General features: G+C 54.5%; 3 protein-coding genes across 3 annotated transcripts; 2 read left to right on the forward strand and 1 right to left on the reverse strand.

Moving 5' to 3' along the window:
- Positions 1–710: 710 nt before the first annotated feature.
- Positions 711–5,628, forward strand: PHYSODRAFT_326486 (hypothetical protein; the record flags this gene model as incomplete). The annotated part of the gene is made up of 4 exons (XM_009522469.1): positions 711–1,112; positions 4,168–5,036; positions 5,121–5,241; positions 5,311–5,628. The coding sequence occupies 4 exons, from the start codon at positions 711–713 to the stop codon at positions 5,626–5,628; spliced, it is 1,710 nt and encodes a 569-aa protein (XP_009520764.1).
- A 447-nt stretch (positions 5,629–6,075) lies between these two features.
- On the reverse strand, positions 6,076–8,765 carry PHYSODRAFT_480543 (hypothetical protein; the record flags this gene model as incomplete). The annotated part of the gene is given in 8 exon segments (XM_009522470.1): positions 6,076–6,372; positions 6,442–6,577; positions 6,763–6,846; positions 6,860–7,080; positions 7,151–7,325; positions 7,396–7,482; positions 7,782–7,973; positions 8,047–8,765. 8 exon segments carry the CDS (start codon positions 8,763–8,765, stop codon positions 6,076–6,078), a joined length of 1,911 nt encoding a protein of 636 aa, XP_009520765.1.
- Positions 8,766–8,921: 156 nt separating this feature from the next.
- PHYSODRAFT_481849 (hypothetical protein) lies at positions 8,922–24,875 on the forward strand (the record flags this gene model as incomplete). The annotated part of the gene is made up of 2 exons (XM_009522471.1): positions 8,922–13,220; positions 13,263–24,875. The coding sequence occupies 2 exons, from the start codon at positions 8,922–8,924 to the stop codon at positions 24,873–24,875; spliced, it is 15,912 nt and encodes a 5,303-aa protein (XP_009520766.1).
- Positions 24,876–25,296: the final 421 nt, after the last annotated feature.

Consider the following 25,296-nt stretch of genomic DNA (forward strand, 5'->3'; position numbering starts at 1 on the left):
CAATAGAGCACAAACTTGGATTTCAATGCACCACGCCACGATGTACTCGTCAACTTGCCCTCCAATTATTCTAAAAAGATACCACAACAAACCTACGCGCATGTTGTTAGTTTTGCACGTACCGTAGCGTATCCTAGGTTACAGCCTACTACTGACACACCTACCACAGCCGTGTCAAGCGATACTGCTTCAACACGCTTAAATATATATACGAAGCATTGAATTTCATACAACAGCATTTTAGATTCATCATGGTTTTGCTCCAGAACAAACGAACAAGCACTGTTATGATTGCAGCACTTACCGCCCCTGCGGCAGATTCTTGAATGCAGGGACAGTAACTCGACTTCCGCTTAATTGCATAGCGCAAAATGTATCGTTTTGGCCCTTTCCAAAAAATAGTGCCAAATTCGGCCGCTTGATTGGCTGGATATGGTTGAACCTTGCTGGTTGTGGAGCCCTCCTTACTCTCTTCAAAACCGGTAGTGTACCGGTGGATTTACCGGTTTGTGACATCGACCCTCAGCCATCGACAAACGACAGTTTAATCTTTACCCCCCATTTCGTCTACCCGTAGGTTTCAAATCCTATCGGTAGGATGACTTTAAAATTAGATTCTGAGCGATTGAGAGCTCCAAATTTGGCACAGAGCTTGCCAAAGCGCCCAAGGTGCCCTAACTTAGTTTTCATAGAGAAACTCGCACTCCAACATGACCGGATTTCGTGCAGGAGGCCGGGTTCGCCGTAAAACGAAGCGTCTGTGGGGAAAGGTCGGCGTCATCCAAGTTGTTCGCACGGGATCTCGCCAGCGCAAGTACGACGTGCTCTGGGCGAATGGTGTCGTTGAAACAGTAGCCGGAAGAGCTATCGAGCTTGATCTAAGCTCGAATACAAGCGTACCGACTGAAAACCAACCCCCCGCCAGTGCTGATGCCGGCTTCTCTACGTTCACTGAGCTGCTGAGTTCTTCCCAACTGGCGTATGGCGGGGACCTCGACTCGTCGTCATCCTCCGAGAGTGAAGAAGACATGGGGGAAGACAGTGTCTCAGAGGAAAATGAAGAAGATGACGCAGTTCTCGTCAACTCTCGCGAGTGGAAGCCGTGCGCCTCGGTACTATTTGATCAAGGCTCTCATGTTCGACCTCGCAGTACCCAATTCTCGCTGGGTGTTCTTTCTGAAGGTACATTTGCAGACTACTTCTATATGATGTATCCGATGCAAACAATAAAAGACACCATAGCATGCACGAATGCTAACTTGTCTCGACAGCAGCATCGCACCATCAAGGAGGGCGATTGGTTTGCTTGGATTTGTCTTCGTCGTGCCATGGCGTTAGAGCCCCGCTTGGGCCCACTCAAGACCTATTGGGACACTGGTGGCAGGGAAAAATTCATTGACACACCGGCCAATTTCGGACAGCGATTTGGCATGACCCGCCACTGCTTCGAAGAAATACTGTCTTGTATGGCATTTTCAAGTGGGTCCAATGGTAATGACCCATGGAATCCAACCCGTCCTTTTATTGATGGCTTCAATTCACGCCGTGGCCGGGTGGTATCCCCCGGCAACATACTTTGTGTGGACGAGTGCATGAGCGCTTGGAAAGGGCGAGAAGCCAAATACTCTCACGACGGGCTGCCTCACAAATTAAAATTGCCCGAAAACCTGAAGGCAAGGGAACAGAGCTGAAGTCGATTGCTGATGGAGAAAGTGGGGTATTGCTCGGACTGGAATTGGTTGAAGGTGCTGCACGCCAACGTGAAAAACAATATGCACGGGAGTATGGTGAAGGTACCGCTGTGGTACTGCGGTTGGCTGAGCCATACCGAGGTAGTACAGGACGAACTGTAGTTGCAGACAGCGCGTTTGCATCGGTCAAAACGCTGGTTCAGTTGGAAAAAGGGTTGGGACTGTATTTTATGGGGATGGTAAAAACCGCAACTGTGGAATATCCTAAAAAACATTTGAACAACTGGTTCGATTTCACACCCAGCCGTGGTTCGTTCACTATGCTGACGAGTAAAACGGAAGATTTTTAAACAGGTCTTATGCAGGTCTGGTCTTTTTTGGTCCGTAGGACCAAAACAGGACCGAAATAAAATCAGCCTCCAAATGGGACCTAAACAAGACCCTACAGAAAACAAGGTTTTAGAAAAACTCTACAATTAAATATTCAAACGGAAAAGAAATGCATTTTGTATTAAAGGGGATATTGCAAATGAAAAACCATACTGGACAAAAACTTCAACCCTGCTGTCAGGTTAACTGTCAGTCATGCTAATCCGGCTTGTACTCTAGCTGCCCGGGCCGTCCGACTTGATGAACACCCCTGCCCCCGCGAGTTAATAACTCAGCCAAACGATAGAGTACACACTCGGTGGATCCGTCAGCACCAATAGTACCAACACTGTCATACAGGCGACTCACGAGGTCGCAACGCAATCACCATGGGCCCAACCAGCGCACCCAACGCAAGCAAAGCGTCCAAACGGTACCAACTCTCGGACCAGCAAGCTTCACAGGATATCATTCAGTCTAATCAGGCCGAACGTCAGCGAGCCAACAGCAACCAAAGCATATGAGAAGAAGTCCACGCCGATCTTCGGCCCACCAGCTACCGCTATACTTAAGTATGTACTAAGGCTAGACCAATTGTAGTTTTCCTTAAATTGCGGTCTTAGGGACAATCGAGAAGTTCATTTTGCGTACGTGGGATGTGGAGGGCGAGCTGCGAGCTAGCGCCCTGCTGGATGTCGATCACTGGATCACTATCTAGCTTCCTGCAGAGGCAAAGTACAAGCAAGTACTTCAAGTACCAAGTACCAAGGATCAGCGGTACATGCATACAAGACTACATGGACGAAGATAGCAGTAGATTCAGGCACGAGGACGTCTGAGCAACCCAGTTAGTTAAAGCTCATTAAGAAAGTCTAGCAATAGCGTACAGTCCGAGCAGCGTCGACGGTCCAGGGATCGACACCAGCAAGACACTCGCTCGCAAATTCAGACATTTGGGTTTCATATTATAATCTCCAGCTCTACTTCAATAGTGGCTGCCCTCTATAATCTATCACGATATTTTATATCAGGGTGAAGGGGGTCTAAAAATGGCTTGTTTCGTAGTGATATCATTTGGGTCTCGCCATCCAAACGGGACCGCTAGCGAAATCATACTGATTTTCTGTTCGGTCTCGTTTAGATGCCGTAGGACCAAAACAGGACCAGACCTGCATAAGACCTGTTTAAAACCTTACCAGTAAAACCGATCTGGGAAAGGAAATGTACGCAATGTGTTGGGCTGATCGAAAGCCCAAGACAATCATTTCTAACCGCGGCACAACTTTGCCTGGAAGCGACTCCGTACGCCCACGACATCGCCTAATAGAACGAGAAGGGATTGTTGAGACTCTTCGCTACGAAAAGCGGGTCAAGCGCCCTCAGATGATGGCATTGTTCTTCTCGAAGTTCTCAACAATCGACGTTGACGACCACTACCGTCAAGGCAGCCTTGCGCTCGAGCGACAATGGCTTACGCGCAATTGGACTCACCGATTCTTCAGTACACTGCTTGGTATGATTGTAGTTGATGCCTTTCTAGCCTACCGCTACGATATGCGCGACGAGGATCCGGGTAATTTCCACGACTTCGTTTCGCAGCTAGCGTACCAACTGATATTCAACAGCCACCCGACAAACAGAACTCGACGAAGCGGAGGAAGTGGTGTGGAGTACAACAACGAGCTTTCTCACAAAATCAAAGCTCTAATTGACTTACCCCAGTATGCTCGAGCGCGGTCCGAAGGTAAGAGGGCCCAACGTTTGTGCAAAGTTTGCAACAAGAAGGCTTCGTACTACTGTGAAAGCTGCTCTGACGTCGAACGAGGCGCATTCTTCAGCATTAGCGGCGCTGGAGCGACCAGGAACTGCCTCAGCGCGCACCTGACGGCAACACTAGGATGAACTATCCATGCACACCATATGATTTTCCCATACAAACTCTTATATAAATCTATCTAGCTCCATAATACCGGTAGGATTTGGGCAGTCTACGGGTAGGATTTTCACCGGGATAAAGATTAAAAAGTGCGAATTTTTACCGGTATTTCTTATGACGGGCTTCTATTCGGGAAGGGACTTATATTCGGGCGAGTACGTTAGTTTTTAGTTCGCCCCCAAGATTCGTATCAATATGGATGTCGAAGCCGAGAACGCCCGCTTGAGGGAGGCGCTGCGCGCGCTGCAGGAGCGCTACGATCACCTCGATGCGTCCACCACCAAGCAGATCCAAGACTTGACGGACGAGAACGAGCTGCTGGCCGAAGCCAACCGCCTGCTGCTCGAGAAGCAGGAGCAAAGCCCCGCGACCGCGACCGCCGACCCTATAAGTCTGCTCCAAGTGCCCGACGAGCTGCTGCTGCCCGGCCCAGAGCTGGCAATCCGCCCGCTAGCGGCTCTAGACAACGTGCACGCGTTCGGCAACTTGCTGAGCGTCAGCGCGCACGCCACGAGGCCCGAGATCGTCATCAGCGGAGGCGCGGACAAGTGCATCTGCGTGCACGACTGGAAGACGGGCAGGAAGCTCTGCGCTGTGGCCACCAGCGCGCCCGTGCTGGAGCTGGCCTTTAACCCAAGGAGGGACTACGCCGACTGCTTTGTGGGGGCGGGCATGGACGCGAAGCACGCGCTGTACAGGCTCGTGGAGGACGGGGACGAGTGGCGAGTGGACACTCTCTGCGAGTTCAGCGACCACACGAGGCAAGGAGCCTTCAAGGTGGCGTGGAGCGCGTCGGGGCTGCTCTTCGCCACGGGGTCGAGCGACAAGTCGCTCAATATCTACCAGTGCTCGCAGCTGGAGGACGGAGCGAACGTGCAGTGTGAGAAGATCAAGTCCTTCTACTTCAACGGGACGGTCGAGGCAATTGTGTTCGCCCCAGAGTCGAGTCAGGAGGAGAGGGATCGTGAGTTGTTGGTGATCGCGGTCCGAGACGACTGCTACGTCCATTATGTCGACTGCTCCACGTTCGAGAAGGAGAGGTACGAAGTTGAGGGGGAGAGTGAGGTGGCAAGGGCTGGTGTGGATTAACCATGTTGATCGTTGTTATTGTTTTGCTACTGCAGAGTCAACATGAACCCGGACGGCATCGAGCACGTTTCGTACACGATCATGGACCTGAGTCTGTCTCCGAGTGGTAAATACCTGCTGGCGGCCACGGACTCCAACCGAAACTTCATCTTTTCTGTAAGCTGCTGGTGTTTGAAGTTTAATTCCCTGCGATGAACTAACGCGCTCCAATAACTTGTGGCATAGATTAAACGGAACGTGGCGCTGAGGAATTTTTACGGACACAAGGCTGGCCCGTACAGCCAGCCGCGTGCTGCCTGGCACCCGTCAGAGAAGTACGTCATCTCCAACAACGAAGACAGTGGCGCCATCTTTGTGTGGTCCGTCGCGTCGGAGCGAGTTGCCGAGACACTTGATGCTCACGAGGCGCTAGTCCGAGACCTGGTCTGTCCGGCCACCACGGTATCCTCTTCCGGCTCACCAATGCTGGTTACCGTGTCCTACGACAAGCGCATGAAGGTGTGGGAGTCGCCGCTCGCAAAATCAGGCGCCGAAGTGTTGTAAGTACGGACTGTAGAATGAGTTTCTGCTTGTTATGAGGTGTTAATCTGCGCGAATACCTCCTTAAGATCTCGGATCTCCTGCAAAGTGGCCATCGTCGTGGCTTCCCACTGGTCCAGTTTGGCTTGAATGATGCTGACCATGCTCTCTTTCCCTTGAAGCTCCTGCTTGAGAGTCTCAGCGTCGACGCGTTGCTCCAGTGGAGATTGAATTCGTTGTCGAGCTGCCTCTTGCCCCGGAATCTTCTTGCGATTGCTGGCAATGCTTCCCGCTAGAGGTCGTGAACCAGTCCCGGAGGCTGTCCTAGGTGGACTTCCTGAGTCCCCACCGCCGCTCTCGCCTTGAAGATTGGACTGTGAAGAGGAGTTGTCAAGGCGCGGTCGTGAAGGCTTCGCGCGTCCATAGTCCACCTCAGGTTCTGCTCACGACAATGTTGTAAGAGCGACAGGTTCAAGTATTCCACGGAGTTATGCGGCACTCACCTTTCTTGTTTCGAGGTGCAGCTCCGTCGGCGACCTTCTTGGCGACGCTGTCAGCTGTGCAGCTCTTGTTGTGGATCGCAAGTCGGCCTTCAGCAAACGTCCTCCCACAAAACTCGCACGTCTCCATGCCATGGACGTTGTAAGCTTCTTGAGCGGCTTGGTTGAGAGCCTCGATCTCTTGACGAGTCATCCCACCACCGCCTTCACCGATTCCAGGCGGGGTCTTCGGGATCGGACGGCGCTCATTCTTCGGTTTGAGCTCTTCCTGAAAATGAACGACACCCTAGTGAGAAGTCGTACACATTACATGTACTTCTTCTCTAGAAGCTCATACCGTCTGGACCCAGAGTTTCTTGCACTGCTTTAGATGTATCTCGAACGAAGACAAACCGTACTGGCGTCCACAAACATGGCACAAACGGGTGACAGGCCCAGCCTTCAAACCTGCACAGGAGAAGAGTCGTGGTGAGCTTTAAGGGCAAGTTGTCAATGCAAAGGGCACTGTGTGCTTCCTACCTGTTGCCATAGCCGCGAAGAAGAAGAATAAAAGTGATGCGGCGGTTGAAAACTACATTTAATATTAGGCCGTTTCTTGTTGGTTAATTGTCCGTTGCACGCATACCATTCCCTCCTAAATGAGTGGGTAATCCCATACATCCCCATCGTCTTCATCACTGCCGTCAGCGGCGGCTTTCTTGTTGTTCGAGCGCTCAACAAGGTCTTTGTGGCGACTGCCCACCTCGAAACACCACAGCAGTCGCTTTAGCGGAGCGTATTGCTCCATCACCGCGTAGTGGCGCAAAGTTGACAACCCAGTCGCTTCCTTTTCGTCGGAGAATTTTGTAGCGTTTTCCACGATACTTTCTTCATGAAGTTGGCGAAGCTCGCTCTCGCTAAACCTCTCGAGCTTGTTCACAAAGTTTGTTCGCTGTGGCTCGGTGAGCGCTGGGAAACCGGCAAACCGCTTAGCGTCCTGTAGCAGGAAGCGAGATCGTGAGTTTTTGCGTTCTACTTTTTTCGAGTACTGGCAACGTATATCGCACCTTCTGCACCGCGTTGAGTAGTGCATTAACCGCTAGGAGCTCCTTGGCCCTGTTCACGTATTTTTCATACTTCGAGGCTGGGTTTAAGATAACTTCCGTGATTTTGTGGTTCAGCGCCAAACTTTTCACGAGACTTCGGTATCCAAGCGATCGAATGTCTGGGTTATCGGTGATACTGGGAGGAATACAATGCAGTCAAGAGTTAGGGATATTTTTTTCATCATTTGTGACGGGGTTGAACGTACTTGAGCGTTCGAAGGGTGCTGTTGAATTTCCTCAGCACCGTTGCAATCTCGCTCATACCTTCGCAGCTGATCTGACACTCTGTCAGACTGCACAGATTAAGATCGATAAGATAAAAACATGGAAACCAGCAAAACATATTTCCAAGACGTACTCGAGTGTCAACAGAGTTGCGTTCTTCCTGAGAGCAGTCGACATGTCCACAGCTCCAGCATCTCCCAGCGGGTTATGCGCAAGTGTCAATGACACAATCGTGCAGTTCACCTTTAGCATTTCTGCAATGTGCACGGAGCACAGGTAGTCCAAATAGTTGCCCGCCAAGCTAAACAAGAGAAAGATGAGTTGAATATATCGTAATCAATGTGTACTGTAGAGCCACCGAGCAAACCTGAGTTCACGGAGTGTTTTTACTCGCCACAGCGCGTTACACAGTGATTCCAATCCAGAGAGACGCTTTTCGTCCGTGCTGTTGTGCACCAATCGGTTCCGACTGAGATCGAGCTTTTCCAGCAGCGGAAAGTCATGAATTACGTTGGCAAACGCCACTAACCCGTCCGATCGCAGGTTTGCAGCGCCAAAACTGCACAAAATATAAGACACATCTATCAGTAAGCACAATACCAGCGCAAGCGAATTCATAAGATCCGTCTTACTTGAGCTCCGTAAGCTGCCGACAGCTCTTCAGATACTCAAATATGGTCGTGGTGCCATGGAAAACATTCGCTTTCGGCCCGGTCAGTGAATTCCCCGACAAATCCACTTTGTGGATTTTCTTGTGCTCTCGCTCAATGAGAACGCCGATCGCTGCGGCGTCCAGGTGATTAAAGCCATGTCCGGAGAGATCCACGCTCCCTTTATCTGCAGCCTGAGCTCGAATGCTCTCAACTGGGATGGGGGAGTCCGAGAACTGCAGCGTTTGCAGCGTGCTATTCGTCGCCTTTGCAATGTCGATAGCTGCTTGAACGCCCAGCGACGTGCGCGACAGGTTAAGCGCCACCAACCTGCACGTCTTGGAGCGCAGGTACGGCACCAAGAGCTCCACGAACTCGTCGAAGATGAGGAACCCGGAGAGGTCGAGCACCGTCTTCCCACCGCTTGCAATGTCTCGCACGCGCTGCACGATGACGTCTCCCTGCGAGCTCTTGAAGTTGCCCTTGCGGTGCAGCACCTTGACCTCGAACAGCAGCCGCTGGTACGCGTCCGTGATGGAGCGGCGCGTCTCCTCTTCCAGCAGCACGTCCAGGTCGGGAGGCACATCGCTCGGCTTCTCCCGACGCAGCCCTTCCGCCGCTCGAGGGTCCACCGACTCAAAGTGCCGCAGCAACTCGCACCCAGCCGTGCCCCGCACCTTCACCTTCGCTCGAGCCTCCATCGTAAGCAGCTCACTGATAATGCTATAATTGGCTGACCACTTCAACACGTACACCAGCTCTACACATACATTTACCATACAATGTATACCATACTGAAATCCAGTGCTCAAAATGGCTACATTTCAGCGGATCCCTTGATCTTGAAGCGACACATGATGGGGGCTCTGCTGCTGTATCTGCACCTCTGCCTGCTCCCGCTACTGCTGCTCTTCTCCTCCCCAGTGCACGCAATTGAAGCGACCCCCCAAGCTGCCGATGCCGACGCCGTGGTCAAAGCCGACACCTCCATAGCCATTCGGCTGGACGCCAACCTGTACATCCCGGACGGCGGGGAGCTGCTCATGAGCATCCAAGTGCCCCACGAGCCCATCCAGATCGTGCCCAAGGGCCCCGCGAAGGTCGCTCGAGTGTACTCCGACCACGCAGACGGCAAGTTCGGCGTCGGGGAGGTGATCAACATCTTCGTGCAGTTCACGAGCCCCGTCAAGCTTTCGGGCCCCGGGACCCCTTACCTCGTGCTGAGGACGGGGTGCCACTCGACCTCGTGCCATGTCAAGGAGATCCAGCGACTGCGCTGCATGGCAACAAAAGGGAAATTCTCCGTGGGCTTCGGGACCCAAAATGTGGGCAACATCCCGTGGGATGCCACGGCCAAAGTGTTCGCCGCCTATTTGCGAAGAATGAACCGCATCGACAAAGTGAGCGTCAAGTACAGCATCGACGAGGACCGCGCGTGCACGTTCTTCGGCAACAATATCACCATTACATTCGACTCGATGAATATTGCAGGAACGGACGGAGATCTAGTGGAGTTGACGGGGGACGCCACCAATGCGGCGGGCGACGGCGTCGTGCTCGAACACTTCATGTACTCGCCCCTCGTGACGCCCACGGCCTGGGAGATCCGCAAGGGCGTGCTCGTACCCGATCGTAAGGCGAATTTTGTATCGCAGACTGCCCCCGGCACGCTTAAATTTGAGTACACGGTGCAGACTGGGGACAACACGACGCGACTGGACTACGCCAACAGTGACTCATTAGCGCTGTCGCTTCGGACGTTCGGTGGTGTACGGATTGTCAACGATGATGGTACAAATACCCAGACAAATACAATTTTGCCTCCGCCAGGTTTTGGCGGCGACTGGGAGCGAGGGATTGGTACGAGTTTGTCGAATAACAGCGCGCTGCAGATTGACGTGACTCCTCCGTACGTGAAGACCGTGACTTCACCACATGAAGACGGGACGTTTGGTATTGGCGAAGAAATTTTAGTGCATGTCCATTTCTCGCAGCCGATTGTGGTCACTGGATTGCCGACAGTTGTGCTGGAGACTGGAGCAGTGGATCGTATTATTCCGTTTAATCAAGTCGTGATGCCGGCTGGAAAAATTGCCGAGTTCAAGTACATCGTGCAGTCGATGGATACAACCCCCGATCTCACGTACACCGGCACTACCGCGTTGCAGCTCAACGGTGGATCGATCAAAAGACAGTCGACGACACCGACTACGAACGCCGTGTTGACCCTCCCCGCCAACGGAGAGACTGGGAGCTTGTCCGTCAACAAAAATATGGTGATCGATACGTCGAATCCGAAGATTTTAAGTGTAACTACAACAGCGAAGGGCGGGACGTACACTGCAGGAGATTCGATCCCAATCATCGTCACGTTTGACACGCCCGTGGAGGTGACAGGGACCCCGGTACTGCTACTGAGTACCGGAAGTGTGGATCTATTCCCCGGACAGTATCTCCTGGAAGCACCAACCCTTACATCCAACTACACAGTCGTCTTCCCGTCGTTCAAACTGGGTCTCTCGACAGCGCCAAGCAAGGGATTGCAGTTTAAAATTGGTGGCCAGATCTTGACTGTGGACTCGGTGTCGGGTGATGAAGTGACGATGGTGGAAAAGTACACTGGTACAGTGGTCGACCCCGGGAATCTGGTGAACAGGGCGAATATCCCGATCTTCACGCCTGGATATCGACCTGCTAGGTACACGAGTGGGAGCAGGACAAAGGTGCTCGTCTTCACGTACGTGGTTCAAATCGGAGATGTGTCAGCTCGCCTGGATTACGTCTCAACGTCGGCTCTGCAGGTGGGCACAGGATCGATCAAGCGACTTTCCACGACCTCATTTACGAATGCTGACCTAACGCTTAGTGCGCCTGGAGCTACTGGCAGTCTCGGTAAAGCTTCATCGATAGTTATCAACACGGACGCTCCTCAAGTTCTCCAGGTGAATACGATCACTCGAGACGGAGTGTACAGGGCCGGCGACGATCTATACTTTGAAGTGGTCTTCAGTCTGCCTGTTGTTGTCTCGCCCATAGCTTCAGTGCTGACAAATGTCGCCAGCGCTTCAGTGGAGGGAGTTGCAGTTTATTCCGAAGGAAGTGGCTCAACTTCGCTAAAATTCAGGTTCGATTGCCTCGAGGACGACCAAGTTGCAGTGTTTGACTACGCCAACCCGAAATCCCTGCGAGCATCGTACGGGTCAGTGCTGGGGTGGATTCGAAGGAAATCTGCGTCCCCCATGCTGCCGGCAGTGCTGGATTTACCAGTAGCTGGGCTTTCATCCAAGGGGATCTCTATCAACCAAGGGTGCGAGGCAGTGCAAGACGTGTCAACTTCGCACGAAGAGGGGACGTATGGAGTCGGAGAATCGATCGACCTCTTAGTGATGTACTCTGCCAGCGTGAATGTGGACGTCACTGGGGGAATACCGACGCTCATCACCACTACAGGCAACCGCGCAGTCTACCAGTCTGGAAGTGGAACCAAGACGCTTGTCTTCACTTACATTGTCCAGCAGTCCGACACTTCCGGTCAGGTGGTGTACCCTGATCGATACTCGCTCAAATCCAACGGCGCTGTCATCAAGGGCGTAGCTAGCTCTGCGTTGTCATCGACGCTATTACCTCGTCCTGTGGTGAGCAAACTCAAGACAAAAGACGCGCTATTTGTACAGACCTCCCCTCCTGTCGCGGTGGACGTATCGACACGAGCTCAAGACCAAGTCATCACGGTTGGAGATACCATTGTGCTTTCTGTGACTTTCAACTTCCCGGTCAGTGTTCCTGCTCTGTCAGTTGATGCGGGAGTACCAACATTGATGCTGAACGTCGGGACAGGCAGTGGCGTCCCCGCGTCCTACGTTGCGGTGGAAGACTACGCAGTGTACTTCTCGTACACAGTAGCAGCTGGGCAGTCTGCCAGCAAACTCTCGTATTTCGGCAGAACAGCGTTAAAGTGCTTAGGGGGCAACGGGTTCAACAAAGACTCAGCACAGAACGCGGGGCCTCCGAGCGCCATCGAATTTAAGAATCGATTGGTGTCAACCTGGGCTGAAATGTCTTCGACCACGAATACCCGACAAATTCGCGTGAAGTCCTTGGACGTGACGCAATTTCCTCCGCTTTCGAGCTTTGAGGACGGCGGAGGGGCATCTTCTATCGTCAATTTTGCATCGAATATGGACGCAAGCGCCCCCGAGTTGGTGGTCTTTTCCTCCAAGCTGTATCTGTTTTGGGTCGAAGCCACCGCTGCGACTAACAAGCCGACGCAGATCCGTGTAGCTGTACTGGCCTCCCAGTCCACCCAGAACTCCCCCGCCCAATGGAGCTTCGTCGATGCTCAGCCTGCTGGTAGCTCGGGGATCAATAAAGTATCCACAGCCAGCGCAGCAGGACCCCATGCAGTTGTCCACAGCTCGAAGCTGTACGCGGCATGGCATGAGAGTGCTGCAGCCGTCGCTCAGATTCGAGTCGCGGTGTTTAACGGAGTCGATGCAACACCCACGTGGACATTTGTTGATGGGAATCAGAACGCACGAGGGTTAAATTACGCCGCCGCTCAATCCGCTCAGAACGTGCGTTTGTGCTCCTGCGCTTCCAAGGGCAGCTCTACAAGAGTTCTGTATGCTGCTTGGTCGGAAACAGCCACAACAACCGGTACAACACAGATTCGAGTCGCCGGTCAAACCGGTACAGACGCTCTTCCAACGTGGACATTCATCGATGGTAATGGGGCGACGGGACTCAACGTCGACACCCAAAAAGTAGCCAAGTTACCGTCCATCCAGTGTGTTGGAGGCTCTAACGTTGTCGTCGCCTGGCAGGAGGCCACTGCTACTACCGGGTGGGTGATTTTTGTGAAGTTATTCAATGGAGACTTGACGACGCCGCAGTGGAGTCGACTGGACAGTGGAAATGGATTGAACGTTGACTCCACCCTGGCGGCGCAAAACGTGAAACTTGCCGTCCAGTTGCTTGGGACGACGGAGACGTTATTCGCGACGTGGGATGAAATGGACAGCAGCAACACGGCGACTCAAATCCGCGTCGCGAAGCTTTCAACTGGAACAACCGCTTCCTGGAAGTTCTTGGACAGCAGTAACAAGTTGTCGGCGATAAACGATGATGTAACGCATTCTGCTTCTCGGCCCATTCTCGTGCTAAGACAATCCCAAGACACCGCCTTCGCATTCTGGCAGGAAGTGTATTCGAACGGCAAGACCCACGTGAGAAGCAGCGTGTTGCCTGATTCGGTCAGAGAGTGGCAGCCGATAAACCAAGGTTGCATCCTCCGCAAGTCGACCACCTCGACAACAGCAGCGAACTTGCTACTTCCGGAAATGAACACGCCAGGATCCCTAGAATTTGGCCACTCGATTCAAGTTGAAACGTCGAAACCTGTCGTGGAAAGTGTATCGCTGGCGGGGGATATCTACTCTTCAATTACGTCTGTGAATACCGTACAGACCATCGATGTGTTCAACGCCGCAAGCATCACGCAAGGCGAGTACAAACTCATCTACGGTGACACGATGGAAACGCCGTGCATCAGCTGGAATGCCCCCGCAACTGGTACAAACTCCATGCAGTCTGCTCTCCAGTCCATTGCTGGATTAGCTCTCCAAGTTGCAGTCACGAAGGATTCGGCTGCTTTCCACGACGGATATCGCTACACCATCACGTTCACATTCCCGTCCATGGGGTTGCTGCCTCTCCAGGTCAAAACCGCGCCCGATTCCAAATGCAAGAAGTTCACTTGCAATGCCGCCACTGCCCGACTCCCGTGCAACCTCGGCCTCGTTCAACCGAACCAAAACTCGGACATTCGGACAGCCGCCGGCGTTGTGGATGCCGTCGTACGCTTCTCCTTTCCCGTAGTCGTTCCAACTGGAACCCCAAAACTTAGTATTGACACGGGGAGCACAGTGCGAGACGCCTCGTACACGACACGAAGCGCGTTGCAGGAGTTTGACGTGGGGATCAACATGGCTAGCTCGGTGCTCAGTGGGGGTATCCGTTTGTCGTACGGTGACTTCAGTACCGGTGTCGGCGTGGGGGCGGTCTCCACGACTGACTGCATCCAACTACTGCCGAACGATGACGACGCCGTACAGGAGATGATCTCCAAGTTGGAGGCGATTGATGTGATCTACACGATCGGGATCAAGTCGGTGTCAAGACGGAAGCTGCGCAACGGCTATCGCTATGCAGTCGAGTTCCGCAACAGTGGGGACATGTTAGACTTGGTCTCCGCAGACTCGTCAAGTTGTCCGGCAGTAGCTGGAAGCATCCAGACGATCGAAATCACCGCTTCCTCTCAGATATTAAGCGGCGAGATCAAGATTCAGCTTGGCGACGTCAAGAGCGGCTGCATCCCCTGGAATATCCGCGCTTCAGGCCACACGAACTCGATGCAGACAACGCTAACGAATCTGGAGAGCGACCGCGTGATCCCAGTGCAAGTTGTGAAAGACCCGTCAGCATACGCGAATGGAGCCAAATACTACGTCAGTTTCTCAGCTCCAGTCGACGCGAAGAAGCCCCTCCTTGCCTTCACGGACGCAGGCTGTGCGGCGTTTACTTGCAAAGACGCCAACGGAGCTGCTGCCGCTTGTTCCGGTCTCTCTGTCAAGTCAAACGCGGACTTCCGCGTCACTCGAGCAGCCTCTGAAGCCATTTCGTTCCGTTACCTCGTCCAGTCCAGCGACGAAGCTAAGTCTCTTACGTATAAGAGCACGACGTCATTAGCGGGGACAATCCTCCGGTCGTCCATGACTCCGACATTAGCTGCGACCTTGACTCTCCCACCCCCTCCCGTGGCGCTGCTATCTCAAGACGGAACTGCGTCCATGTCTGTTGTCAGATCGGATCAAATACCCGTCGCCTCTCGAGTGTATTCATCCACACTGGCCGATACGTACACAGCTGGAGATGTGGTGATAATCCTGGTCGAGTTCTCGGAGAGAGTGACAGTCGAGGGAGAACCCATTTTGGAGCTGGATTCCAACGGAGAAGCCTTCTACACGTCTGGCAGCGGCACCAAAGTGCTGACGTTTTACTACGAAGTGCAGGCGGGGGACACGTCGACCGACTTGAACTATGCGTCCACCACAGCGGTGCGGACGTTCACAGCGCCAGTCTCGAAGATCCGATGCGCTGCGTGCTCTGGGTCTGGCGTTGACGCGGATATCACACTTCCGCCATTGGCTAGTGGTGCGAGTCTAGCGGGGAACAACGCGTTGGTTATCGACACCACAACGCCAAGTGTTGTTCAGGTGTCCTCCAGTCGAGCAGATTCCCCAGTGGGGGGCGTTGGCTATGGCCCCGGAGATATCGTGGACGTCATCGTGACCTTTTCGACTGATGTTACCGTATCAGGATCTCCATCGTTGGCTCTAAACTCTGGGGGGACAGCAACGTTCACATACGCAGGGTATCGTCAGCTTCTGGACATTGGGGTGGACGCTGCCGTACCGATTACGTCTGGACAGTTCGCGATCACTTACAACGGTGAAATGTCCGGGTGTATTGACTATGACGACGCTGATAGTGCTGCAGATACGTCACTGAAGTCGCAGCTCTTGGCGTTCAACGCCATCGCCCGCATTGGCGTTGTATCCGTCACCAAGACCACGAGGAAGAATGGCAATCGGTTCGAGGTCGTCTTCGACTCGACCAAGGTGGTGGACGTGCCTCTCGCTATCGAGTTGACAGTGTCGGACATGTGTGACCCCCTCCAGCCATCGTCAGCCGCACAAGAGGCGCTCACATCGAGGAGTATGGATAGCAAGGTCGTATTCCACTATACTGTCGGAGCGGGGGAGTCGGCGACGGCCCTCACCGTCGTAAGCAGCAGCATTTCGCTCGCGGGGGGCACTGCGTCTATCCTGCGTCAGTCTGTAACGCCCTCGATTGCAGCGAGTGTCGCCTTGCCACTATCCACAGCCCCGCAGAATCCGGCTCAGACGAAGACGCTGAAGGTTGATGGAACTCCAGCGGCTATCACCGCTATCGTGTCGGACTCAGCCCCAGACACGTACGGCGTTGGCTTTCCATCGGTCGCGAGTCCGAGTACCGTGGCGCCAGGTGAGATCCTCTTCCACCTCGTGTTCTCCCGTCCTGTATCGGTGGTTGGTTCCCCCACTGTGGAGTTAGCGACGGGTTCCTTGCGTCCAAGTGGGGAGTCGATCCCCAACCGGTTCGCCAAGTTCGTGAACCAGCCGCAGCCCAACCAGGTCGCGTTCCTGTACCACATCCAGGAGAACGACTTCAGCGCCAACCTCGCCTTCCCGAACGTCAATGTCCTCAACGGCGCCAGTATTTACTGCGTGACGTCCACGATGTCCGTTCGAGCGACGCTGACGCTCCCGAGACTAACGATCGCGAGTGTCAACTCGGTGATTAAAATTGACGCGTACTCGGTCCCTGCGACGGTGAAGCTAGCGTCGCCCCGCGAGGACGGAGTGTACGGAGCTGGAGAGCTCATCGAGATCCAAGTGACGTTCTCCAAGCCGGTGGTGCTGCTTTCCGGACTAAACCGGAATCAGGATTGGCACGCGCGATACCCCGTCGAGCTGGAGTTCCAGAACAAAATCTTCATGATGTGGACGGAGCGCGACGACATGCACAATCCAACTAAGAGCTGCTTGTATCTACGAGTATTCTCCAGCGCTACGCTGGATGTGGTGACTACGACGTCCGTTTCTGCTATCAACCGCGTGCCGAACACGTTCATCGAGAAGGTTGCCATGACGGTGTGGAAGGACGCTCTGTACGCTGCGTGGGATGAAGGGGGCTTGATCTACTGCGCAGTGTACGAAGGCCTCACGTCGACGCTTCCGTGGACTTTGATTCCCAACATGGGGGCCAACAAGAACTTGGCCATGGCTGCGAGTGACCCGGTGCTGGTCGTGTACAACCTCGAGCTGGTTATGATCTGGCGAGAGAAGTCCCTCCCGGCAGGCAGCAGCTCCTTAGTCGGTCAGATCCGAGTGGCAGTTCGAAACGATGACAACGATGCTCCGTTGTGGATTTTCCACGACGGTAACCAGCCTGACACGGGGCTTAATAAGGACCCGCTCAAGGACGCGGATGACCCGGTGTCGGTGGTTTATCGAGGGAGGATGTACGTGTCTTGGTCCGAGATGAATGACGCGGGTGCGTATGAAATTGTGATCGCTAGACGCAACATCCAGACGAGGGATTATTCCACGTGGACGTACCTGGACGCGCTCCCGTCCACTCGCCCAGCTTATAGCTTTTTATCTGCATACAGTCCTCAGTTCGCTGTTCGACGCAGGGGCATTGAAGACATGGCTTTGCTCATCTCGTGGTACCGCGACACTGTAACCAGCAACGTCTCGGAAGTGATCACCGGTCAAGTGCTCGACCTGGACTGGGAGGCTTCGGTGACGGGGAGTATCCCTCAAACCATCAGCGCTGCGGAGGCGAACACGACGGTCGATGACGTGAACCCCAACACCGTTAAGCAACAGTTTGTGACGTGTGGAGATAACGTTTATTCGTCGTGGCTAGACCTGGAGGGCAGCGACTCATCCGCTGCTTACGTCGTGAAGCTCGCTGCACTTCCGATCGGCGCTGACGTGTACACCGGGTGGACTCCTGCGGCAAACCAGAGCAACTTAAACCACAACCCGAAGCGCGATGCCATCGACTCGTCGTTGCTGTGCTCCACTGCTTCGGACGGCACGCGTCGTGCTGGAATTGTGTGGACGGAGTACGACGGGTATTCTATCAAGCTCCGGTTTCGTCACTATTTAGCAGTACCGAGAACGCCTGGAACGAATTCAACGACGTACGGCGAGAGCATAGCAGGAGCCCCAATACTTATGCTGGCGACGCAATCGAACCCTCTGGGATATGCTGCGTGTATCGACAAGAGCGGGTTCACCACCACGATATTGTCCTTCACGTACATAGTTCAGCCGGGGGAGTCTTCTCCACAGCTGGAAATCCTAGGGAATGACGCGTTAAAGCTCAATGGGGCCGTGATCCGCGACGTATACGGGCAGGATCCAGACTTTACGTTGTTCCCGGACGCTGCGAACCTGCGAAGCTTGAGCTACAACAACAAACTGGTGATCGACACGACGCCGCCGACTGTGTTGAGTGTGACGTCCAAAACCCCGTCGGGAGAGTACGGTGTCGGGCAACTTCTGGAGTTTTTGGTCACTTTCTCACACCCTGTGGCGGTTATCGAAGGCGACGCTGCAAGTCCCCCCACGCTCTCGCTGCGTACGGATGAGCTCCATTTATTGACGAGCTCGCAGGGCGTTGCTACCTATGCAGGAGGCTCTGGCTCGGAAATTTTGGTGTTTGAGTACGTTTCAGGCCCGCAAGATTACTGCGAAGGCCTCGACTATATGAATACAGCATCACTCGCCCTCAATGGCAGCACTTGGGCGATCAAGCGGAACGCTACACGCCCAGTGACAGACGCTATACTCACTCTACCACCTCCAAAGTCGGCCAATTCATTGAGTGGGGGCGCCACAATCGCGATCAAACCAACGCAACCGAGCGTCACCAGCGTGACTTCTTCCACGCCTGATGGGACGTACTACCCGGGCGACTCGGTTCTAGTCGACGTCATGTTTTCGTTACCTGTCGTCGTGTTTGGATTCCCTGTTCTACTGCTAGAGACGGGTGGAGATTCGCCCACTCGAGCTCCACTCGCATCCGGCAACGGCACCGCCAAGCTCACGTTCAAGTACTATATTCAAATCGGAGACACTAGCGCCCGGTTGGACGTGCTAGACGACCGTGTTGGAGACGACCAGGCGTACTTTGTCATGTCGTTACAGCTGGCCGGGTACTCGGAAATTATGCGAGCGTCCACGAACCCAGGTACTACTGCAGTGACAGCATTACCGGCCCCTGGGTTAGTGGGATCGCTGTCTGCCACCAAAAACATCGTGATAGACTCGACAGTTCCTGCCGTTGTGGACATTCGCTCGCCTGCTGTGGACGGAACCTACGATATTGGCGAACAGATCGACGTATTACTCGTATTTTCTCGAAAGGTGGTGGTGATTGGGACCCCTGAGCTTGTATTGAATGTTCCTTCGGAGTACGCGCGTACGGCTGTGTATTCTGATGGCTCGGGGACGAACATCCTTCGGTTCTCGTACTTCCCGAAGGAAGGCGACAACTCCCGCAACGCTCCGTTGGATATTCTGGACGAGCACTCGCTAATCCTCCGACCGCTTCTCGCTGGAATGGAATTTCTGCAGAACCCCGCGCAAATAATCTGTCAATCATCCAAACCGATTTTACCAGCAAATCTCGAGCTGCCGGTGCCTGGAGTTGCAGTGCGAGCTGATGCTGTGCTGAGTCTTGTGGGGAACAACCGGAAAATCTTCGTCCGAACGGATGGTTTTCGCGTAAAATCCCTTGAGGCGGATGTTCCGAGTGGCGAGTATTCTGTGGGCCAACGAATCGTCATTTCAGTGTTGTTCAGCGGTTCTACCGTCGTACAAGGACCCCCTCGCCTCAAGCTAAATGCAAACACAGCCACGTACGCGACGTACGTCGAAGGAACTGGGACATCGCGGCTGCAATTCGAGTATATTGTGGCGACAGGGGATAGTTACTCGGTACTTGAGGCTGCGTCTCGTACGGCGCTGGAACTTAATGGTGGTGTGATCTCAGATAGTGAGGGGATATACGTGCCTTTACGCCTCGCAGCGCCATCCAAACCTGGCAGTTTATCGGCCAAGTATCAGATCCAGATCACTTCAACTCCACCGACTGTGAAGCGGGTCTACTGCAAGGATAGTGATGGTACTTATGGTGTCGGGGATACGCTACATTTCGCTGTGGAGTTCTCTCGGAAGGTTGTACTCGGCAGCCCTCAGGTGGGGCCTCTGCCCTCTCTATCGCTTCATTTCGATGGAGGCTCACGGGCGGCTACGTACGTTTCCGGCGACAAAACGAGTACTATTGCGTTCACTCTTCTCATAGCGAACGGAGATTCGTCATCGCGACTGGAATATGCCGGTCAAAATGCTTTAACCGGCACCATCTTCGCGCTGTCCACTACCCCTACAACCGCAGTCAACCTGGCACTGCCAATTCCCGGTCAAGATGGAAGTTTGTCGGCTTCTTCTGCCATTGGAGTGACGTCAACTCCCCCATCAGTTGTAGACGTTCACGCTGAGACTCGCGACGGGACCTACGGCCTCTCCGACAAGATCCAGCTGCACGTGCGCTTCTCTTTTCCCGTTTTTGTCAGCGCTGCGGCTGCAGCCTCCTGTGCCCTGACACTTTTTGTGGGGGACGTCGAGCTCCGAAAAGCGTCCTACATCGGTGGGTCTACCACGACTCAGTTGAGTTTTACGTACATTGTGGGGCCCGGAGATCACTCCGCGCGACTGGATTACGCAGCGGCAACTAGCCTTCAGTGTTTAATCCTCCAGTCGACTGCAGTGCCAACGCTCCAAGCTTCAAACACGCTCCCATTGCCCGGATCAAAGGGCAGTCTCGGGTTTTCGTCTGCTCTGAGAATTGACGCGGCGTCGCCACGGGTTACGTCTGTTTCGTCTGGACTTACGAACGGCGTCTACGGCGCCGGACAGCTCATCGACGTCCTCGTCACCTTTTCAGAAGCTGTACTCGTTCCAAACGGGGCTGCTCCTAGATTGAGACTCGCGGTGGCGTCCAATACCCCCGTGAATGCTCTACTCTCCAGTACAGCCGAGCCGTTCGCTACGTACACTGGCGGGTCTGGAACTAGTGTGCTGAAATTCACGTACACAGCTCGGGAGGGTGACATGGCGTTGCCGTTGGAATACGCTGGTGTCGACGCGCTCTCAATGTCGTCTCCTCGACTGCAATTGACTGCAGCGGCGAATGAATTAAGGCAATACCGCTTTGCGTCGCTGAGGTTGCCAGTTCCAGGGGCCACTGGGAGTTTGAGCAACAACCGGGACATCCACATCGATACACTGGAACCTCCACGCGTTTTAAGTGTGGGGTCACCAATGACCGATGGAGTTTACACTGCAGGAGACACGATCACCATCTCTGTGACGTTCTCAGCCCCCGTGACTGTAGCGGGCCCAAAGCCTACGCTGCTGCTTGTCACGGGCAATCCCGCTACGGACGATTCTGGGAAGAAAGCTGTCTACGTGTCTGGATCTGGCACTGCCGTTCTGTTGTTCGAGTACCAGGCTCAGACTGGAGATCACGTCGACCGACTGGAATACAAGCCGTGTCCACTGGCTGAACGAATCACCTCAGTGTTGAAGAAGTGGGATAAACTCGTCATTTGCTCGAGCTCAGCGAACGCGTTACAGTTGGGAGACATTGGTGGTAGCATCAAGCGCTCTTCGACTGTTCCCATGACGGACGCTGTATTGGACCTCCCGGAGGTGAACGACTGGGCAGAGGTTCGCTTCGACACGACGAGTGACGACGTTATCTACGTCCCCCAAGTCGAACCGACTACGGGTATCGCGAAAGAGGAGTTAACGTTGATCCCACCACTCGTGAACGAGTTCAGTATCTCTCAGCAACGAGTGGCGATCAACATCTACAGCAACGGAATCCCGGACCACTCAACCACGCTGCGTGATCGCGTCAAGGAACAAAAGTACTTCATCGAGCTCCAGCGGTTCCCGACACTGCAGAGTCAACCATTGAATCTATCGCACGTACCTGACGCGTTCAGCGGGATCTTCCTCAACGGGATACTGTTCAAGCACAGCAACAACAGCGTACAAGCCACAGACGACTGCGGTGGAGCAATCGACCCTGATGGCTACTACTTCTACGTCGACCTCCCTACGTGCTACCTTGCAGCAGCAAACGAGCCACGTCAACCAGCTCCAGGATCTACCACTCGACCTCCATCCGTGGTCGTCGGGTATGCACTGGATGGGTTCCCTATCTACAGCTACTACGATGAGAACGGGGAGCTACCAAGTGACTTGGACGAATGCAACGGACGCTTCCGGCAGAATGGACAGTATGCTTACCACCTGCTGCCGCCGGAGACCTCGTCCTCGCCGTTCATGCCTTGCCTAAAGGGAATTGACGCGACATCTGCATTATCCGCGCTCTCTGTCTTCCGCTACCCAGCAGATATCTCGGCCGTGGAGGGTTTGTCCCTGTCCGACTTGATCAAGTTCGACAGCTTCGTTATCGACGAGAACCCTGCCCCACTTCACGCCGAAGCGTGGCTCAACCCCGAGGGAATGTCCGTAGTGTACACGTCAACCACTGTGATCGTCCGGAGTACGGGCGTCCCTCCCGCTAGCAGCAGCTTTGGGCCCTTCCCGAATGCGTACAACCGCTACAGCGTCTTCGAGCAGGACTATGTCTTCCAGTTCCCGCGAAACCCGGTGGTGAGTCCCACGACGACGTCGCTCCCAGTCGATACGCCAATTGGCGTAATGGTGAACGGTGTGCCGTTCTACTCCGCCACCTCCGCCATCTACGGAGGCAGTGTGCTCAACAGCAAGAACCCAGCCTACGTGTTGCTGGACAAATGCAACGGACTCGTGGATGCCGGTGGCGACTACAGATACTACGCGTCTCCAGACTGTCTGCTCCAGGAGCTTGGCGATACGGTCGGTCAACCCTCGCCTTTGGTGGGCTTTGCGTTCGATGGGTTCCCTCTCTATGGGCCGTACGCCGAGAACGGCCAAGCACCCACTGATCTCGACGCCTGCAATGGACGAGTAGGAGACGACGGCACCTATCGATACCACGTGACAATGGGCGCGCCCTACTTGCTCGGGTGTTTCCGCGGCATTCCTTCGATCGACCAGACCAGTCGTGACGCGGCGACGGACTTGTACCGAAGTCTGAGCTACGCGCACGCGCTGCGTCTCAATACGGACCGTCCTCACGTAGCGCACGTGTACACTAACAAACGCCCTGGCAAGTACGTGGCTGGAGAGAGCGTCGATGTGGTCGTGGAGTGGTCGACACCTGTGAAGGTGGACACGGCGGGCGGAGTGCCGTCTCTCTTGATCCAGAACTCAACGCGAGCAGCCACGTACGATGCAACTCGTAGCACAGCGACGCAGTCTGTGTTCCTCTTCACAGTTAGAGGGGACGACGCCATGATCGACGAGTTCTCGTACAATTCCGACGTCGCCATCAAGTTGAACGGAGGGCGGATCACGCGGCTCGCTAAGGCTCCCGTGCTGGACGCGGACTTGGGCCTCGTACCGGCAGACCTGGACGACGCCGAATTAATCCGTACCAGGACGGCAGGGCTCATATCAAAGTTCCAACTCGTGCGTGAGTTGCGCGTGGAGCTCCGCGGGTTATATCACCCCAGGGCGCAAGACCTACGAGCTCGCATCTTCCACGGCTACCGCGAGAGCACCATCTTCGATGGCTGCTGCGCAACGCGCGACGCCTTTGGCATTCCTGACGTCCCGGACGTGCTGACCAACCGCGCGCAGGTCGCTTCAGAGCCGCGTAACCCGACGAGCGGCGTTGGGTGGGACTACAGCTTCCGAGACTTCGATGGCGTCAAGAACTTGGCGCTGGATGGAGGCGCGACGGCGCTGCAGAGCTCGATAAGCGGCACGTGCGGACCCATGAACGCCATCGACGGTAAGATACGCAACGTAGTGGTGTCCACGCAAACGGTAGCGCGGACGCTCCCTGCGAATGAAGCGAACGAGTCTGCGTGGTGGGAGCTGCGCCTTGTCGACCTCTCCACCATCGGAACAGTTCGTATCTGGTTGGCGAACGATGACCCCAGTGTCCTTGAGGTCACGTTCCCGTTCTGGGTCATGCTCTTCGACGGCCCCGCCGTGATGGACGTCGAGAGCTTCGCGGACGCGTACGCGCGTGCCATTTTCCTGTACCGCGTAGAATCGAGGCAAGCGAACCACAGCGTCATTTCGGTCGTCCCTCCTCTCGGTACCAAGGCGCAGTACGTGCGAATCGTAGCAGAGAAGTCGCGCGGGGTCATATCGCTCGCTGAAGTCGAAGTGTTTGCAGAGCAGAACTACGTGCTGTCGCAGTACGCCGGCGGCACCCCAGTACGCACCGCGTACCATCCAGGAGGCAAGACGTGGTCGCCTGAGGAGCCTTTCCGGTACGCGTTTGGTGCGATGCCCAGCGAAGGCGCTTGGATTCTTGCCATCGAGGATAAGGCGGTTAACGGGAGCAACCTGCCGTTGCCGAGGTCGAACGCTACAGCAGGAGGCATCTCAGACTGGGTGATCGACATCACCAACCAAGCGGGAGAAACCGTGTCCTACTACATGGACTTCCAGGCGCAAGTGCACGCCCTCCCGAGGCACGGGACGCTGTATGTGTCGCTGGATGAGACCGAGCGTGACCACCTTGACATCGACGGCAATGGCATATTGGATTCCATGGAGGCCGACGCCTACCTCCGACGGTACTCGCCGAACAACTACATTGATCTCCCCACAAACAATCGAGAGCGGGAGCTGAAAGAATTCCTGCTGAGTTACGAGGAATACGGAGGCGTGCAAGTGCTGCGCGACCCCAGCGAGCGGCAACTGCGGCTTCCGTCATTGGTGTGTGACGCTGCGTGCCTCGCTGCTATCAAGATGGACTCGTACTTCTATGTGGGGCTCGAAGGGGACAAGGCGATGAAGCTGCTGCGTGTAGTGGGCGATCGGGTGGTCAAGTATGTTCCAGATACTGGGTTCCGCGGAGTGGACGCCTTCACGTTCTCCGTGGCCGTCACGGGGCAGGAGTCCCGCGTCTTCGGAACAATTCGACTCACGGTGAAGGAATGCGAAGACCCCGAGTGCCGCATGTCCAGCTTTCTGCTGCATCGGAGCACGAGATGACAATCCTATCCTCAGAAATCAATATCCTATCCGTTTAAAAACAAGTGTTCGTGAAATTCACGGGGCTGTCATGCTGAACCGTGCAATCTGGCAACCCAGCGAACACCCCCAGCATCCGTTGTGGACATGTACATGTACATACATGTGGTTGTGAATAACACACACGGTCGATTCGGTGGACAAGTCGCTGGTTACTTGGTCTCATCATTAGACTCTGGGGCAGGGCTATTCACTGAAATACATATACACAATTGGCAGGTCAATTCGTTGTCTCGAAAGGCTTCGTGAGGTCGTTGCATCTTCGACTGATCATGCATTTGCTCCTTCCATAGCAACTTCTTAACGAGATGCGCGCCTCGCAGTTTGGGCCGCAGGCTGCGATGTCAAGAGTCGATTTGAACGTCGTGAGTAACGAGCCGAG

Source organism: Phytophthora sojae (assembly GCF_000149755.1).
Source record: "Phytophthora sojae unplaced genomic scaffold PHYSOscaffold_2, whole genome shotgun sequence".
Taxonomy (NCBI): domain Eukaryota; phylum Oomycota; class Peronosporomycetes; order Peronosporales; family Peronosporaceae; genus Phytophthora; species Phytophthora sojae.